Consider the following 19693-nt stretch of genomic DNA (forward strand, 5'->3'; position numbering starts at 1 on the left):
CTTATTTAATCACAGTTACAGATTAGCTGCCTTTGGGTCAGGTGTTCACCTAAGGGCCCATCAGTTGTGATCCTGGGAAGGATCATTTGGTAGGAAACAAGGTCTCCTTTTCGTTGCCTCTTCTCCAGGTCCTGTGGATCTTCAGGCTCAGATGTTGACACCTGTGGTACATAGGAAAAACTGCTCAGTGGGAAGTGCGGAGCGATTGGTGGTTAGAAAGGAAAACTAGCAGAATCATCCTGATAACTGCACTCCTGATTTTAGTGCAGTATAGTCAGAAAGACTAAGCAGCAGGGTTTCTTTGGAGTGGAGTTGGTTTTTCCTCTGCCAGGGTCCTGGCAGGGCTGGGACAGAGCTGGGTCAGCAAGTCCAGCAACAGCAGATGACCTGTTGGGCAAGGCCTCTAGGCCTGGGATAATGATAAACTGATCAGACTCGAGCCTTCTAAAGGCCAAATAGAGCAGATGTGTCCCATATCCTGTGGTATTGGGTTGTGAGCAAGTTTTTAGGATTCTGGGACCTGCCAGTTAGAGTGAGAAGAAGCAGGCTTTCAACCTCTTCTCAGTGTGGGCTCTCTGAGCTGGGGTTTCTCTCTGGGGCTTCCATGAGACAAGGAGGAAAGGGGTCTAGATTCCATTGTTCTGTCAGCAGTGTCTGCAACAGAATTCTGGGCCTCCCTGGGAAGTTGGTGGTACATCAGGGAGCTTTGGGTGAGTCTCTTGTATTGTTGACGATGACTGCAATCAAGGCAAGCTGGGGCTGAGGCCTCAGAGAAGCATCATGAGACTGTCCAGTGGTGCAGCAGAACAGCGTCACCCTCAGACGAAAGGCCACCTTTGATATTTGGCTGACAGGCTATACTCAGTGTCCGTAGCTCATGGAGTATGAAGCTAAGGCCCAGGCTGGAAGGCTGAGGCATCTCTGTTACTTTTGGAATGGAGCTGAATTTCAGAAAGGAGTGGCCACTTTTCCTTGCCTGGAGCTTCCTCCTAGACCCATGCATTCCCCCTTTTTACCGTGAAGTTCAGGAGTTTGCCTATAAGGAGAGTGTGGCCATTTCCAGTCTAAAGCCACTGAACCCCATCAGATTGGCAAGGAAGGGGAAAGGTGGTCATCAGTGACCCTGGGCACTGTGGGCTCTAACATATGCCACAGGCAAGAAAGGACTATGCCGCTTCTATGATCATTTCTAGTATTTGGGCTGAATCTTGAGAAATGGACCTTCTCATTATTTGAAGAGGTGTCCCCATCCCTCCTTACCTAATTGATTGACTGACCAGAGTTGGTTGGGTAAACCCAGGGCTAGGATGAGTGGTGGAACCCAAAGAGGAGCTCACTCCCCAGATTCAGGTGGGCCCTGCAGGGCTGGAACATCCAGTTAGCCTGACAAGTAGACCCAGCGTGTTGTATACACTGTGACTAGTTGCCAGGGTCCCCTGTGCTCGTGCCTAAGGCATGCCAGAGCCAGCAGTCTCCAAATGGTCTGGGATATGCCCACCCCCAAGCCAGGCAACCAGTCTTTACTGACATTTAATGGCATTGGATGTGAGCCAATGGGATCCCCAAGGGCTCAAGATGAAGTCAGAAGAATGTCAGGTAAACCCTACAGCATCAAAACAAGGGCAAGTCAGGGTGGAGCTCAGGTTCCAGGGTAAGGGGAGTCGTTGGCAGAAAACCAGTAGAGAGACTGTGCTCTGGACCCCTCTTTGTAACTGGTATGTGTGGGGCAGGCTTGGCTACTCAGCAGAAACTTATTTTCCCTGCAAGGTTGGAGGTGTCCTGTGGGTCAGCCTTTCTGGGCAGACGGAAGCAAATTGAACCAGGATGAAGCAGTATGGGAGGTTAGAAGAGCCCTGGAGGAGGAGGCGTCAAAAGGCCACGGCTCTGCCACTAACCTTTGTATGTTGCTTTGGGCAAACCTATTTCCTTTCTCTGGGACTCTGGAAGTGACAGCTGGGTTTGGCAGTCTGCAAGAACTGGCCAAGCATTCCAAGCCTGCAGTTTGAGTGGTCTCAACTGCTGTATTGAGTGGTCTCCTGGTAGGTACCAGCCTTTGACTTCCTCAGTCCAGGTCTCTGTTACTAAAGTGGAGACAGTCCAGGGAGCCTGTCTAAGTGTGGCTGCCCCTGTGTCTTGGACTTGGCTGAGGCTGATCTCTGAGGAGCAGTGGAGAGTGTCCTGAATGGGCATCCTCTGCAGGGCCCAGCTAAGCTAGGGTGCAGGAGGCCCCACCTAGGCTGTGTGCCCGCCCATCTCTGACATCCCGCTGCTCAGTTCAGGCATCCCTCATTTACCTTCTTTGATATCTTAAGAAACAGAGGATAATTGTACTTAAAGCTGCGATGTAAGTGAATATCCTTGGTTTTAGGAGATGTACACAGAAGTATTAAGTGGTAAAAGAACACGACGTATGCAACCTACTCTCGTAGTTAGAAAAAAGAAAGAATGATATAATTAGTGTGGCAGAATGTTAAAAGTTGGTAAATCTGGGTATCTGGGTAGGGGATATGTTGGAGCTTTCTGTTTACCAGATGAAAAACCCTGGGGAGTTGTAAAAAAAAAAAAAAGTGGGAAGAAAAAGCTGTTTTATAAATTATAAAGTGTGTCAAGCTGTGTGTAGCCATCCTCCACCTATGGGTCTAGAGCAAAAGATGCTCCAGGGTATATGCTCATTGAACATTTTAATTTTGAAAAGTTACAAACAGGTTTTGTGGAAAAAATTTCTCCTCTGCATCTTAAAATGAGAAAAGGAAATGTAATGCTTATTCATTGAGTAAAAAAGTAGGTCCTATGAGAGCCAATTTCCAAAGGTCAAATTCTTGCCTCCCCCAGTGGCAAGTGTGAACTTGGGTGAGTGTGAAGTAAGGAGTGTGGGCCTGAGCGCTTTCTGCCACGTACTTGAGTCCCCAGGGACTCCTGCCCTGGGTAGGGTGGGGGCTGGGAACTGCGCGCTAGTGGGGAGTTGTTTGTCCTTGTGCAGTACCGGAAGGTGCCACTAGGTGGGAGTCAGGGACAAATCCTGGGGAGTTTAAACTCCAGGAAAGAAGATTGTTTAGATTTGGAAAATCCGAGGACTTTATAAACAAGAACATGGCTTTTCTTTACTTCTTTAAGTCAGAAAGGTGACATAAGCACTTCTCTTTGTCAAGCTGCTGGGCAGAACCCCTTTTCCTTGGAAACCAGTGAACTTCTGTACCTTGAGGGATTTTCAATGCATTTTTCCTGGCAAAGTATCCCAGGTTGGGGGCCTTCAGGCACTGAAAATCAGCAGTTTTAATTTTCCTATCCACCTCCCTTCACCCCTGACCCCCAAGGTAAGTCATATCCTACTAAATTCTAGACATCTGGCTCTTTTCAGACCTGACCTGAGGAGACTGTTTCAGTCCCCAGGAACCAATGTTTATAAATGACCAGGAATGTGCAAACACTGGTAAAAAGAGAAAATAAATCCTTCCCCACTAAATTTCCTGCTTTAGGCCTAGGGGACATGGGTGGGAAATGTTGCCAGGTTAGTTTGACTTGAGGTCTGAGCATGTGGGCACCCACCTACCTCCACCTGCAGAGAACAGCACTCCCCCCCAACTTCCAGGTGCCCGCTGGTGCACAGGCAGGCAGGCAGGAGGGAGACTCCAGGGAATTTGCAAACTTGCTCAGAACCCTGTGCTTCAAGCAACTTCTAAAAGTGAGTTTTCCAACCTCTTGCTATGCAAGGTGTGATCCTTGGACCAGCAGTATCCGCATCACCTGGAAACTTGTTAGGCATTTACAGTCTCAGGCTCCATTCTGGACCTATTGAATCAGAATCTGCATTTCTACAAGAATCTCCTCAGCCAGGCGGTTCATTATACACGGGGAAGCAGTGTCCTAACTCCGCAAGCTAGGGCCTGCATTTGGCCTGCTGCCTCTGTTTCTTATAGCCCACGAGCTAAGAATGGCTTTTACATTTCTAATTGGTCAGGGAAAAATCTCAAGAATATCTGGCGACGTGCGAAAATTGTATGAAATTCATATTTCTGTGTCCATAGATGAAGTTTTATAGGAACACAGTCACCCTCCTTCATTTACATATTGTCTATGGCTGCTTTTGCACGACTAATGACAGAGTTGAGTAGCACAGAGACGGTATGGCCCACAAAGCCTAAAATTTTTACTCTCTGAGCCTTTATGTGAAGTGTTTGCTGTGAACCTTGTCTCACCCGTTGTAGAGATGCACTCCCTGGGCTTGTGCACTACGGGAGCAGGATTCTGCTTCCTGGGCACGACTTCATCCTCGGCCAAAAGAAACAGTGTTCTCGGGACTGGGCTCTTTTCTTCCTGCTGCCTCCCCTTCTCATCACCTCCTCCTAGTAGCTGGTTCACTGCAGGGTTACCTGTTGAAGGACCCAAACCTGAATCTGACTTACAGGCAACTGTTACCTGTGGCCCAGAGGCCAAGGCTCAGAGCTGGTCTGGAGCTCAGGATGCAGGTGATGGAATGGCATGTGACCCAAGAGCCTCCTTTCAGTCCACGATTCCACCTGATAAGCTGCTGACTTCTTGTAGCTGGTAGGAGTAAAGCCTCAGGGACCTGCCTTCAGCTGTTCCCACAAGTACCTGGAATTCTAACCAGGTAGGTGGTGATCTTGGGGTTTCCTTTGGGGCCCTGGAATGGGAGCGGGCAAGCACTGATGATCTCCTCTTATCTGGACCTTACCACTCTGGCTTCTTAGCTCTGTTTTTATTGCCGGAATTCTGACTTGAAGTGTCCTGCCCTTGCCCTCAGCTGCTACCTCATGTTCCTGATAGTACTGAGCTGCGTCTGCTGGAACCGAGTGAGGGCTGTCAGGGTTACTGTGATGACCCCTATCTGTGAACCATTCGTGATCCTTGGGCACTTCCTTCTTCATGATGGGCCCAGGCAGTTCCTAAGACTGTACCCTCCAGGGACAGTGAAATGGAAGCAGAAAGCCAAAACCCACCCATAGTATGGGCAGCCTAAACCTCTGAGAGTAACTGCGTAGGCCAGATAAAATGCAAGGTTGTTAACTTTGCAGGAATCATGAACCATTTTGATAATCCAATGAAAGCTCAGTTTTCAGAAATATAGGGATACTGTATGTACATATGCATAGTTTTTGTTATTTCTTTAATGCATCGTATGAACGCTTTCAGGGGCTTTGTTTGATCCCCTGAAGCCCATCTATGGCCTGTTTTGAGGCACCCATGGCCTGGGTTGCCTTCTGGGCAAGCGTGAAGCAGCCAAGGGCGTGCCTTGCCAACAGGATGAGGGCTGAGCTGCTGTCTGAGGCCTCTCTGCCAGCCAGGGGATTAGTGAGTGAAAAGGTGCGTGTGCCCGCCGAATCCAAGGATCCTCAGCCCATCCCCTGCCGCCAGCCACACATGCGTGCCCAGTTCCAGTTCCTAGCTCTTTGGGGTTATTTTATTTTATACATTGTTGAATTGAATTACAATGTAAATGTATTATGGTGTTTAAAAAAAGAATGAGCTGAAGTTAGAATTGCTACTTTAGGATACCATAAGGTATGTAAAGGATTTAGCTGTAGCCTGTCTGGATTCTCTCCATCCCTCCCTACCATGAACAAGTTGAACTAATAGATGAAACTTGTCCTGCCCTTTCCTCTTTATGCCAAGCATCTTTATCCTGGGGAAATACACCTTCAAGACTGTTTTTCCTGAGTACAAATTTTGCTGTATATTGCCAGTCTTACCCATTTGAGCCTCATTTTTTTTATTCGAAGAATGTTTGTTAAAATCCTACTGTATACCAAGTGTGCTGGGCATAGAAATTAGAAAAATGAATCAGAAATAAGACCCTACCTATGAGCTGGTGCGTAGACAGACGTGTATCAGTCCCTTGTGGTTTGGTGCAGCAGGGCAGGTGACATTGAGGGGAGCATGAGTGCTTAGGAAGGAATAAGAGGGGCAACTGAAAAATTTCCTGGAGGTGCTGTCCCTTGAGCCACATCTCAATGGACAGTGGGAGGTGTGAGGCTGATGATAGCCACGAGGCCCCTCTCATCACCTCCTTCCTCCTCTTTTGTACTAGGACCTAAAGAAGGGCACTGAGCCTCCCTCCATGGGAAGCAGGGTTTTCTCCCATCCTTCAGGGGCTGGGTCACTGGGGGCCCCCCCCCAGCTAGCCCCAAGATCGCCTCCCCTACCTTTCCTCCCCGGTGCCTCAGATACACCTTCATTATATTCCATGTGGTCATTCTTTATTTCCCCGGGACAGGAGGTCTGTTTCATTTGCCTTGGATAAGGGGCAAATGTGTGTTGACTGGATGAATTTCTTCATTTGACTCTTCCAGGCTTTTAGATAGAAAAATAAGGGGAAAAAATGGGAGAGGGGGTGGAGTTTAGAAAAGGCCTACCCACTCTTGCAACTTTGGAGATGTTCTTCATTAGCACATCCTCCCCTAGCTCTGGGCAGGGACCTCAGGCTGGGTGGTGCCCTGTCTGCTCTCTGGAACTGGGCCAGGGGTGAGGAAGAAGGGCCTGGAGCTTCGTGCGTGGACAGCAGAGGCTGCTTTTCCTTTCTGATCTCTGATCTGGGTGTGTCTCCAGGAATTCACTCCTCCAGCATGCCAGCTTCTGGCCAGCTCTCCTCCCCCTGCCTCTGGGATCTCTGAGAGCTGGGCCAGCCTGCCAGGACTCTGCTGCCAGTCATAGTTTCAACCGTCTCCCCCAGGCCCAGCTTCTGGGCCACGGTGGGGCATGCCATGGTGTTCAGGGTCCTGTGGATACCCAGTAGACTCTTCTCTTCCAACTGGGAGTTGCAGGAAAGACCCTGGAGGCTCCTGACACTGGGGAAGCCCAGGTGGTCATGAGATATGTGTCTGCAAAGCTCAGGGACTCTGCTTGTAACCACAGTTCCCTCTGCACCCACATCAAAGATCACTTTTGTAATCACACATTAAGGGTTGGGCCAGGGAGAAATGCTGTTTTTAGGGGTGCTCTCCCAAGGGGATGGGAGTATGAGGAAGGAGGTGGAGGCAGCATCTGGGAAGCACTGGACAGGCCACTCTGGAAATCCAGCCTGTGACCTGCCAGTAGGAAAACACCACACAGCTCACTGTCTCCACCAAGGCCTTCCCAAGGCTCCCACTGAGCCAGGGCTGCCTCTGAGTCTCGTGGAAACACACGTGAGGCGGCCTCACCCTTTCCTGGGTGTGTAAAGCAGGGAGTCTTGGGTGGGGGAGCCAGTGAGGCAGGTCTGGGGCTTGACAGGAGCAGGGCATGCCTCCCCCATCCCCCAACCCCAGCTGCAGCACATGGCCCCCGGAGAGCCCCGTGGTGGGAGTGACAGCAGCCCTGAGCCCAACTCCCTGGATCTGCCGAGTCTCCAGGGCTGCAGCAGTTCCTCTCTGGCAGAGGGTGCTGCCAAGGACCGAGAACACCCTGCATGGGGCCTGGCATGCAGCAGACCCAAGGACCCAGACTGGCGCTACTTCTGAATGTTTTTTTTTTAGAAACGGCAGGCTTTCCTTGGGGCTCAGCCCACCCCAGGCCTGAAAAAGGGGTAGGCGTGGGCTTCAGGGTGGGGGTCAGGCGGTGTGTGGGAACCAGCAAGCTCCTCTGAGAGCAACACTTATTTTTAGTCTTCTCCCCAGTCCCAAATAAACTGTGAGCAGCTGGGAGCCTGTGGGTAAATGCAGAGTGAAGCAGAGACAGGAAATCAGGGTCTCTCTGTAATGAGTTCCAGCCACTCCAGAAGGGGGAAGCCAGACAAGGAATTTTCTTCAGGACTGTTTTCCTCTGGCAGGCTCTGGTATTATCACTGAAAAGAAACTCCCCATGCTTGTGTGTCTGTGTGTGTGTTCACAAGCCCTGTCCAAGACTCCCCCTCCCCCCTCCTTTTTCTTAGGTTTGATTGCTCCACGGGGCTCTGCATCCCAGGGCTGGTGCCCGTGGGCTCCTGTGTGTGTGTGTGTGTGTGTGTGTGTGTGTGTGTGTGTGTGTGTGTGTGTGTGTGTGTGTGTGTGTGTGTGTGTGTGTGTGTATGCGCGCGCGTGTGTCTCTGTGGGGGAGGATATTGGAGCAGCACAGTCTGCTCTGAGGAGTTGTACATCTGAGACTGTTTAGGGAAAGGCCGAAGGACACAGGCCAGGCAAGTGGGCAATTTTGAACACAGCTTGGCGTTCCTCCGAGGGGAGGGGGAGAGGCAGGGGAGGGGAGGGGAGAGAGCTTGGCCTCCTGCCAGAAAAAGGGTTTTTTCTCAACCAAGGGATCTAACTGCTGACATGGGTGCCCAGCATGGATGGGGACATTGACGTTTACAAGCATTTCGCGTGGCTCAAGAGGGTAAGTGACTGGTCACTTTCTCTGGGTGTCCGTGGAGATGACTGAGGGGATGCTTTAGCTGTGTGTGTGTGTGTGTGTGTGTGTGTGTGTGTGTGTGTGTGTGTGTGTGTGGTAGGGGGAGGTATTTGTCTGGCAAAGCCCTGTCATGGCCAAGTTCTTCATAAGAATCTAATTATAGACACTGGAGGAGAATACAGTCAGCTGTCTTTGTCTCTCCTCTGACATCCTAGTGAATGAGCCTCTGTACAGAAAGGCAAGAATTGAGTGCGGGAGTGAGTTATTTTAACTGTGGCCCTGAAACAGCTGGAGGCTCCAAACACCATGACCAGAGAATGTGTCCACTTGCCTTTCGGTTTGAGGGTGCATGCCGAGAGGAAGCTGCTGCCTTTTAAATGTACTGGATTCGGAAGTTGTTTAATTCACTCCCCACTTGGATATTATCTGCTGCGGAAGCAATGTGTGCTGTCTGCGGATGAGCTTCTGAGTTTCCGGAGGAAAGCTCTTTGGGAGTTCTCCTTTGAATGCTCTGGAGTGGAGGGTTTCGGGTTGCAAGTTGTTCATGCCCTTTATCTTTAGGACACAACGTGTGTGTTTGGTGCGAGCCAGAAACGAATGCACCTGGGCTCCTTCTCCTCTTTTGTGACTGCCTTTAAATTGGCTGAGATGGGTACGCGTTTATTTTCACGTTGAGGAATTTTAGGTTGAACGTTTTTCAGAGACAAAAAGGGCAAAGGCAGCTGACAGATAAGAGATTTGACAGTGTAACCACGGAAGGACAGGAGGTATGGGAGGTCTCCCACTTGGAAGCGACATGGAGGTCTCTGGACCCCAAGACCCAAACATCAGGCCGACTAGCTTTTGTGTGTGCCCTCTGCGGTCACTTATTCAGTAAATATTTATGGAGTTCCAGGCACTGGGTGTGCAGTGGTGAGCCAAGTACAGCCAGTCTCCGCTGTTGTGCGCCTTCCATCTGATGTGGGGGAAGGAGGCTAAACAGTCGCAGTGAATAACCCCCAAACCACAAACCAGTAAGTGCGGTGAGGGAGAGGAACAAAAGATCCATGAAGGCGATCGATGATTGAGAAGGAGAAATTAAGGAGTCCTCTTTGAAGAAATGGTACTTAACAGAAACCTGAGAGACAAGAGGGAATGAGTTAAGTGAAAATGGGATGAAGGAGATAGTATTTACAAAGGTCTTTAAGCAAGAGGAAGTCTGGCAAGTTTTAAGAATGAGAGAGAAGTCAGGGTGGCTGAAGTAAGCTATGGAGGGAACAGCGGGCAGATGCCAGATCACACAGGACAGCAAACGAGGGCTGCGGCAAGGGTTGTGGGTGAAGCATTTGTGTCATGGGGGACTTGTAGCAGGAAAGAGGCATAGGATTCATTGCAGGGTACAATTTATGTTTTAAGAAAATTACTCTGACTGTGATGTGGTATGGAGTAAGCTGTATTGAGAAAGTGAGGCAGTTGAACAAAACTGTAGAGCTTGAGGGCGCATAGGAATCAACTAGTTCAAACCCCTCATTTAACAAAGTCCGGGAGATGCTAAGAACCTCATGCTTATTAGGGCCATAGCAATTAGTGGTGGGGCCTGATCTTGAACCCTGATCTCTGCCTCCCAGTCCAAACCTCTCTTCTCATCTCTTCTGCCAAATATGTAGAAAATTATCGGTTTAGAACCCAGCAGAAATCCTGTCTGTGCTTAGCGTCTGCCTAGCTATGGAATGGGGCATCACAGCTACCAGAGAACATGCCAAGGTGGCCAGACGTTTTGGCAGAGGTTTGCATCATCTTAAACTTTCAGAAGCCACATAGGAGAAATTGGGGGGCAGGAGAGATAAGAAGTGTACTTCTCATTTTTTGGCCTTTATTTCCCTGTATCCAAAGTCAAGCTTTCTAACCAGGAGGTTCTTCTAGCCAAGATGTGCCTCAGGTTATTGGTGCCATGTCCCAGGTGGATGTTGTAACCCTGTGCCTCCTGTAGGGGAAGTTCTGCCTCTGGAGGAAGTAACTTTGCATGTGATACACATATAAGGAGGCTCTTTCTGTCCTGAGATCCAGGGTATAAATTCTGGCTCCTGTGTACGCTTGGAAGTTTACTGAGGGAAGAAGTTCTAAGTAGGGAGACTTCAGAACCTCCAGGATGACTCATAGAGAAACATACTTTTCTTCTTTTCAGGTTTTAAGGAACATTAAAAAAGCAAAACACAAATTATTGGGCATGCCTTTGCAGTATGATCAGAATATCTTCCCTGTTCTCTACCCTCAAAGTACTAAGGGGATTTTTAAAATCCCCTTTAAAAAAAAAAGTCCCCATTCACCCTGTGACCCTGATCAGAAGTCCTCAGAGCGTATACTTTGTCTGGGAGTGACAGTCCATGATCTTCAGCATGCTTGACTCTTGAGAGCCCTTGGACCTCAGCCTCAACTTACCTTTGCAAAGGGCATACCTTTGCAGTGTATCTACCCCTGAGTACATTATACTCCCTCCTCTCTCTGAGTCTTTACTCCAAATGTCCTTCTCCTCTCTGATTCCCACCTACTTCACCTGACTCCATCAAGCCCCTCCTTTCCAATGAATCCTTCGCTGACCCCGTCCCTGCAGGACTTTTCCAGCCCAGGTCTCCAGCACCCCCATCTGCCCAGCTCATCTGCTCCTTCTTGGGCTTCTGCATGCTGAGGTGGCTCAGAGAGCACGTTTCTCTGAACCAAGGTTTTTGTCTCTTCCATTCTCCCATGCAGAGGGGCTGGGTGATTGGATCAGGGGTGAGCCTAGTGCATAGGCCAGGAGCCCTTGTCCTCTGACCAGTCCAAGAGGGCAATGCCTCAGGAGCAAGGCAGAGTTTTGGACTTGGGGGGCATGTGAAGAGTTGCTTATGGTCAGGGTGGCACAGAGCCAGAGGGGAAGCATTTGTTCAGGAAAGAAAGATTTGTCTCTAGCCTTTAGGGTATGGGACTCTATGTAATATAGTTAAGAACATGCAGTTTGGGTTCAGGCCTGGGTTGGAATCCTTACTTTGCCACACTTACTGACTTAAGTGCTCTTGGGCAGATAAATTAAAAGCCTGGATTTCCTCGTGGATAAATAAAGAAGATCAAGTTTTGTGAGGACCGTGTAAGATAATCCATGTGAATGCATTTGAGATAATACTACGCATGTAGGAAATATTCAATAAAAGTTAACTGCTATTGGCTATTACTAGGGAGGGAAAATTGAAAGAACGGGCAGGACTAGCTGGTTCTCTCCTAGCAAAGCATCTTAAGCCATTCATTCCTTTATCTCTCAGCCCCTTCCCAGATTCCAGATTGAAGTCTCAAGCCAAAGCATACTAAAGAGCTAGAAAAGGCAGCTGCAAACTAGCCCAGAGGTCCACTGGCTGCTGCGTTTGGCCTTGGGTGAGCCCAAGGCTGATCAGACCTTCCATGTCCTATCCTCCAATTCCTTCTTCAGTAGACAAAGCTGAGGGACACGGTAATCTGCTGCAAAGATCTTGAGGGCTTCTGCCCCCCTCAGCTGTTGTTTCCTGACTAATTCACAAACAGGTCACACCTATCCTGCATTGATGTTAGTAGATCTAACCCACAGTTACTGAAAGAGCCTCTAAAAATAGCTCTGAGCAGGGTATGTGAGACCCACTCACTGCCCTCTGAGCATTTCATTTTCCCAGCACTGTCAGCATCTTCTCACTGTGCCTGGCTTCCAACAGTCTCAATGCTTAGCAAAATTCCTACCCAAGATCACAAAGAAAATGGAATCACCATGGATCTCCATACCCCCCCTCCCAAAGCCAGTTGGCTTGGAATCTGCAGTAAAATGTTAAAATGTGAAATGAACTCAAGCTGCAAACGTGAGACTTTATTCTGTGTCATCTGGTGCTCAAATGGTTAATCTAGTAGACTGGCTGCTTGGGCCAGAAGAGCTACAAAGACAAATAGACATATAGGCATTCTAGCTCTAGACATTGGCTTTTCTTTCACTCAGGTCAGATTGCAGTGAAAGTTGGAAAAGTAGGCAGCATCCTTTGTGAGAGCTGCTCTGACTGGTTGTGAGTGTGGAACCTCGATCCACACACGCTAGGATATCTCAGCTCTGTATGACCTTGGGCACTTGATTTAACCTCCTGGGACTCAGTTTCCTTGACTTTGAAATACAAATAAGAAATTTAATGCACATAAAGTGCTTAGAAAGCACTCCATAAGTATTAGCTATGGTGACGATGACATTGGTTACAGCTAGTGACCTCTGGTTACTCCAGAGCTGTGTACCCACTCTTGATTTTGAGCAGAGAGGTTTTTCAAGACCATGGGGAGGGTGACAGTGGGCATCATTACTCAAAGGCTCTAGGCTGTCAGCAGTTTCCTTTGGGTGCATCCCATTTTTTAGCATCCCTGTTCCAAGTTAGGAGCTAGACTTCTGCCATTTCTAACCCCTGTCACTGCTATCTGCCAGCTCCTTGTAAAGAGATCCTTGGACGTCTTTTACCCATCAGGGTTCATAAAGTGGCATCATATCAGGGTCATGTACAGGATACTTAGTGGACGCTCCCAGCAAGAGTGCTTGGGAGTCCTTGGACTCATCCCTGTATTCTTCACTCCCTTCCCCAACAGAGACTCTTTTATACCTTTCCACTATACTCATCCCTATACTCCCCTCTCAACTGAAGTCATCAAAGCTTAGATGAATTTCTTATCCTCCCTCCCCTTCACCAACAAATGTAATTATGTTCACTGCTATCATTTATCAGCTTCCTTCTGTTTCACAGGCTGAGAGTCTCTTCCCTTGGCCAAGGCTATTCTAGTATCCTGTCCTCTTGACCCTATCCTGTTCTGTCTCCTCTTTCTCCTCTGATTGCTTCTTCTGTCACCTCTTCCCTGCCTACCTGTCCCTTGCCCTGGACTGAAAATGCTTCTTAGTTCTTCAGCAAGCCATTTGGGGGGTGCAGGGGAAGCAAACAAATCTATCTTTACTTGCCTCTCTATGCTGCCCTGTAATTTGTTTTCCTTTCACCACCAGGCTTCTTGGAAGAGCAGGATAAAAACATATCATCTTGAATCATTCCAAGTCACTCCCAAAACCACTGCAAACTGACTTTGTCCCTACAGTCATATTTAAAATCTATTCTATAGTGTTGTTCTTGTTACCTCCAGTTCCCAAGCAACTGCTCCCATCTATTTTCCCCTGAATTTGTTCCCATTTGGGAAACTTGTAAAGAAAGCAGCATTCTTGTGACCAAAGGGATAGCTCCTCACTTTCCCGTATTCCCCAGCTATGGATTTTGCCTAATCCCGTATTCCCCAGCTATGGATTTTGTCTCATGCCTATTTAATTGTAGGCTCTTCAGATTAAAAGTCAGGGCAGTCGAGAGGCACTGGGTAGTTTACTTCTAGTGACTCCAGATGAGCTAAATCATTGGAACTACCCCCCATCTCTAGCGCCCGGCCTGCTTCTCTGTGTCTGAAGGTGCCTTCAATAATAGTGATTCATTGGAGTTGGCAAGATGAGAAAAGACCTTAATGAACCTACTCTTTTATTCTCCTTCTAACTTTAGTATCATCCCTCTTCAGCATTCCAGGACAATTACAAATACTACTTCTCCTACAGTGCTCTAGGTCTCTTATGTATACAGCTACCTGGTGAAGAGAATTTGGTAATGAACCAAGCTTAGCCAAAGCAGAAGACATTTTGATAAATCAAATGCATTTATCTCACACTGAATGTAGCCCCAGGAAGATCAGTTAGGAGCCTTCATGTGCTTACATCAAACCTGTCCGTCCTCAAGGTATCCTTTGTTTGCTGTGTTCTGTGAGACCAAAGTGTCTGAAGGATAGTAATTGTCAAGGCTTCATGAAGATTATTTATATCAGCAAGACCATTTCTAAAGGTACTCTTCTTCCATTCTCCTGGAGAAATTCCTTCACAGACTTCATAACTCAGTCATTAAGATGTGCTTCCACTATAAAGACTCTCCTATCCCTTGAAGTTCAAATTGATTCGTCCCTTCCCTATGCCACTTATATACACTTATGATAGTATTAACACATCTCATAGTAAAGGTTGATTTTCCCTTCTGTCCTTTCTCCCTCTAATTAACAGAACTTTTTGAGGACAGGGACTCGATCACTTGCTTAGCTTGGAGAGTGTCTCCAAGTAGGTCCTTAGGAATGAGCCATAATTACTTGAACATTGGTGTACCAAGAAGCTATTTAAAGTAGATATTTATGAACTCTGCTTTGTCTTCCCTGAAGGTGGATATTTACATCATTTGATAGTGAAAGCCCAGCCACCAACACCAAACCTCCCCTTAAGTATAATTGGAACCAAGAGGTAGAGGGCATAATGGGTTGAAGATAACTCCTTAGTGGACACCTGGTAACTAAGGATCTGATTGTGCTCCATTCATTCAGTGTTTGGAAGAAATTTCTTCACCTCTGTGTCAAAGATAGTAAATTGGCTTGACTCTTCCTCACCCAGAAAAAAATGGAACTGGTCATGGGATCAGCTGTTTTTGTTTTGTTTTGTTTTGTTTTTTTGTATGCTGTATGGCAGGAGTCATATTTCATTCTTTCTCCATGTGAGTATCCCCTTGTTGCAGCACCATTTGTTGAATTTTTGTTTGTTTGTTTTTTTTGTTTGTTTGGGAAGTACATGGGCTGGATATCAAACCTAGGTCTCCCGTGTAGCAGGTGAGAATTCTACCACTGAACTACTCTTGCACCCCCAATCCCATTACTTTTAAGGTCTGTGCTTTCCAAGTTTCTAAAGGGTTTATAGGGGCATGAGAGGTGCTTCTGAGCTTGAGCTGTAGCCCTAGTGACTCTGACATCTCACCTGAAACCCTGTGTCTGGAAGCAGAGTCAAACCTCTATTGCTCACCTGCAATTGGTTTTCTGAATTTGATACCGTTGGCCAAGCAGCCTGGAAATACTCTACATTTTCTTTTGTTTTCTTATTCAGTTAAAAATATGCACCATCCAAGATTTTAGTGGCTAAAGAAGGAGGAATAAGACTTATCCAGAGCCAAAGCTTACCCAGGGTATTGTGCTAGAAATCTTAACACCTTTACAGGCAAGTAGCCGTCATATGACTTAACATGTTCTGACCAGTTGGAATAGTTTGGCCAGGATCCTGAGGGCCCTGGGATCCATAGCTTAATAGATGCGTCATAGAAAATGTGACTCTTTAAATGTCAAAGACTAGAGAAAAAGTCTCTGAAAAAGGAGGGCAGGTTTATTTTGCGAATCCCAAGGTAGGGACTTTGAAAAGCAGTTGTCATCTCTGAAGAACAACAATATAATGGTTAGATTTGTCTCACTGGAGCTAACTGTCATCCCACGCTCCGTGCTTGCATACCAAATGACACCCCCATTGTGACCTCTTGCCTGCCCTGTTTGACTGCTCTGGAACCAACTCTGTCCCCATGTTTAGGGAATTACAATGAAGGCAGGAGATCTTCTGGCATGTGTCAGTTGGAGAATGCTGCAGAAGTGCCTTCACCCAGCATCCCCAAGTGTACCAGAGCCTAAATGAGAAGCATACTAGCCTGGCAGAGACCAGCCAGGCTCTTTTTTGTTTGTTTGTTTAATTTTTATTAATAAAACCAATCAACATACAATATGAACATTCATTTTTTTCAATCACATAGTTGTATATTCATCATCATGATCATTTCGTAGAACATTTGCATCAGTTCAGAAAAAGAAATAAAAAGAAAACAGAAAAAAAAAAACTTCATAAATACCATACCCCTTACCCCTCCCATTCATTGATCACTAGCATTTCAAACTACTAAATTTATTCTGATATTTATTCCCCCTATTATTTATTTATTTTTAATCCATGTGTTTTACTCATCTGTGCATAAGGTAGATAAAAGAATCATCAGACACAAGGTTATCACAATCACACAGTCACATTGCAAAAGCTATATCATTATACAATCATCTTCAAGAAACATGGCTACTGGAACACAGCTCTACATTTTTCAGGTAGTTCCCTCCAGCCTCTCTGTTACAACTTAACTAAAAAAGGTGATACTATTTAATGCTTAAGAATAACCTCCAGGATAACCTCTTGACTCTGTTCGGTATCTCTCAGCCATTGGCACTTTATTTTGACTCATTTCTCTCTTCCCCCTTTTGGTCGAGAAGGTTTCCTCAATCCCTTGGTGCTGAGTCCCAGTTCATTCTAGGATTTCTATCCCACACTGCCAGGAAGGGCCACACCCAGGGGAGTCATGTTCCACGTAGAGAGGGGAAGGGCAGTGAGTTTGCTTGTGGTATTGGCTGAGAAAGAGAGGTCACATCTGAGCAACAAAAAAGGTTCTCTTGGGGGTGACTCTTAGGCCTAATTTTAAGGAGGCTTAGCCTATCCTTTGCATGGATAAGTTTTATATGAACAAACACCAAGATTGGGGGCTCAGCCTATTGCTTTGGCTGTCCCCACTGCTTGTGAAAATATCAAGAATTCTCCATTTGGGGAAGTTGAATTTTCCCCCTTTCTCACCATTCTCCCAAGGGGAATTTGCAAATACCCTTTTATTCACTGTTCAAATCCTTCTAGGATTTATCGAGGAATCACCCTGGATAAACCTACAAAATCTCATGCCCTACTCAAGGTTCCATGTAGTTATGATGTTCAATTAAGCTGTCCACATAAGTTATATTAGGAAATGCAATAGTCAAAATATAAATTTTGTACCAAATAAATATTTTTTGCTTTAGTCTCACATGTAAGTTAAAGTTTTGAAATATTAAATACCATCTATTTTCAGTACTCTGCATTATTAACATTCCTTTGTTCTTCCTCATGCAAAACATTTTTGAATTTGTACATTTGGTCACTATCATTATTCACTCTAGCCAGCCAGGCTCTTAAAGTGTCATTCTCGGGGATACTGCACAGCCTCCAGCCATGTCAGCAAGCGCCCACACCCCATCCAGAATGGTGTGGAGAACCCGACATGGCCCACTACAATGGAGGGGCCAGGCCAAGGCTAAGCAAGCATTATAGAATCTGACCGGCCACTAGAACAGGTATGATGGCTTTGATGAGGCTTTCATGGCTGATGTTTAGAGTAAATTTAGATCAGAACAGAAATTAAAATTCAAGTTATTATTTTTATTACAATAAAATAATTTATTCTTTTTATTGGTCTTTATTAGTTATTTAAAGTTACAAAGTGCTAATTATAGACGTATGTATAGCACATAGTACTAATGGTACATAGTAAAATGCTTATAAGGAGAAAAAAAATTGGAACCATGAAGATATGACTCAAAATGTGGGCATCTTTTCAGGGACAGTGGAAAAGTGAACACGTCTTCAACTGTGTGTGCCAAAGGCATGATTCCAGAGATATTAGCTAACAGTGGGTTCTGTGTTGTCACTTAGGCACTTTTTCTCTCCAGCCTGAAAGTATTTGGTTAAGTTCACATGGGTTGTTTTTACAGATCTTTACAGATATTTGTTAGGAGTCCTGATCAGAAACTTTGTGTCTTTTGTTCTCTTGCACAAAAAGGATGAGTTAATTAAAACTTTCAGTAGAAGGGAGGAACTTCTTCTAATTGTACTTGGGTCCTTTGTCTTAAACAAAGCCATTTAAATGTTTCCATCTTTCCACGATCATTCAAAACTATATTTTACAGAGAAATTATTAGAGCATCCCATGATAAAAAACATTTTTTTTATCATGTACCCCACCCCCCTCCATTTTAATTTATATTGGCCTAACTGACATATTCTGTTGCTCTGCAAGATATAATTTTCTCTAAAGGATGAGAGAAGCCTGAGATAAGGTAACCTGCCAGAGATTACACATGGTTAAGTATAGTCCCAGGTTCATAATCATTCCTAGTTTGTCCTCTGGCTGCAGTGAAAGCAATTCTTGGGGAGGAGGATGCTATAGGGATAATGTAAATGGTTACAGATGTCCGCTCTGGGAGACTTTGTCTCCAGGGATCTCCTGCCTTGAAATCCAGCCAAGGAAGGGCCAGGGAGTAGGAAAAACTGCAGCTCTCAGCCTGCGGGCTCACAGACCTGGTATTTGTACAGCTGTATATATCTTTCTTCTTTTATTTTAACTTTTGCCTCTTATTCCATACCCCTCCCCCCTCTCCCACTGTTGACGCCTCTGGGTCTGTTGCAGCTTGTATTCATTCCCTACCTTAACCTCCTTGGTCTATGAGAAATAAGAATGGAGCCCAGCAGGTGTTGTATATAAAGTCCTCTATTCCACACACAAAGGAGACAAAGTACCTTTTTTATACTATTATATCTCTATGTACCATGTGCCCCAAAGTAGATCCCCATTGGCCCTTGATGATCCTGGTTTTTAACTTTAATTCGTTCTCCATGCATGAAGTCAAATTGAGAAACCCATAACCAAATTGAGAAATATCTCAACCCTGTCTTAAAAGTTGCCATTTCAAGCATATCAAGTGAGATGGTAGGCTCAGTTACTTTTCTAATTCAGCACTATGTTCAAATAGCAGGAATTCTTTCCTATATGTCTATCTCCAAAGGAGTAAACGTAGGTCCATTTATTGAGCACCCTTTGAGATAAATGCATTAGCCAGGACTTGGGGTGCAAGTAAAAAACACTGTTTGTACCAGCCCAAACCAAGAGAGGACAAAGGGTAGAGATATAGCTAAGCTCTACCTTTAGACAACATGAACCAGGGAAGAGAATGCTACCAGTCTCTCCCTTGGCTTTTGTACAGCTTTTCCATGCATGTTGGTCTCACGGTTGACTCTTACTACTAACCAGCTGCTTCCACGTGGAGGAAGACATGGCCTTCTAGCACTACCACCACCACCCTCTGCTCCCAAGTTTAAAAATTCAGAAGAAGGATTCCACCTTGTGTCAGGTGCTTGGCAGGTAAGAATATCTCTAAGGAGATGGCAGCCCCCACTTGTGCTATGTAGTTAACAGTAAAGGTATTGATTCCAGGCTATTGTAGCCAAAAGTAGACTTGAGTTCAGAGGAAATAGCTGCCCATGTAGGTCTCTCCATTATTATCCCTTAGCAAAAGAACAAGGAGAAGTTGGCTAATCTGGGATCCTCCACAACTAATGACTAGATTTCTTTTGGGGGCCTTAAATATCCCCTGATCTCATTCCTAATTAAAATTCAGTATTCCCCAAGATATGGAACCCTACTTTATTTCTTGACTCTGTCAGCATCTTACTTCTTTGCATGAGGAGTTTATCAAGATTAAACTTCTTAACTGATCCAGAAAAGAGATGAGGGATAGGACTCTGCTTAGATTAGGTTGTGTCTTTGTGTAACCCAAGCTGCCCCTTATGTAGAGACTGTCCCTACTGGAATCTTGCTTGTCATTCTCATCCCCCCTGGCCACACTCTCTCCCTTCTCTTATTGCTCTTCTAATTGA

The 19693-nt window shown here is 46.1% G+C and overlaps 1 protein-coding gene across 8 annotated transcripts in view; it reads left to right on the plus strand.

The window, feature by feature from the left end:
• The window catches only part of PPFIBP2 (PPFIB scaffold protein 2), a 180101-nt gene that overhangs the window by 73525 nt on the left and 86883 nt on the right, over positions 1 to 19693 (plus strand). Inside the window, exons 1-2 of one of the 8 annotated variants that reach the window (XM_077113866.1) lie at positions 7619 to 7768; positions 8225 to 8301. The exons of 6 other annotated variants lie outside the window; for them this stretch is intronic. In XM_077113866.1, coding sequence (XP_076969981.1) covers positions 8254 to 8301 — 48 coding nt within the window. In that variant the 5' untranslated portion in view covers positions 7619 to 7768; positions 8225 to 8253. Of the gene's footprint in view, positions 1 to 7618; positions 7769 to 7906; positions 8302 to 19693 lie in introns of those variants that run through there. One more of the 8 variants, XM_077113865.1, reaches the window with a different exon arrangement.

Source organism: Tamandua tetradactyla, chromosome 8 (assembly GCF_023851605.1).
Source record: "Tamandua tetradactyla isolate mTamTet1 chromosome 8, mTamTet1.pri, whole genome shotgun sequence".
NCBI lineage: Eukaryota > Metazoa > Chordata > Mammalia > Pilosa > Myrmecophagidae > Tamandua > Tamandua tetradactyla.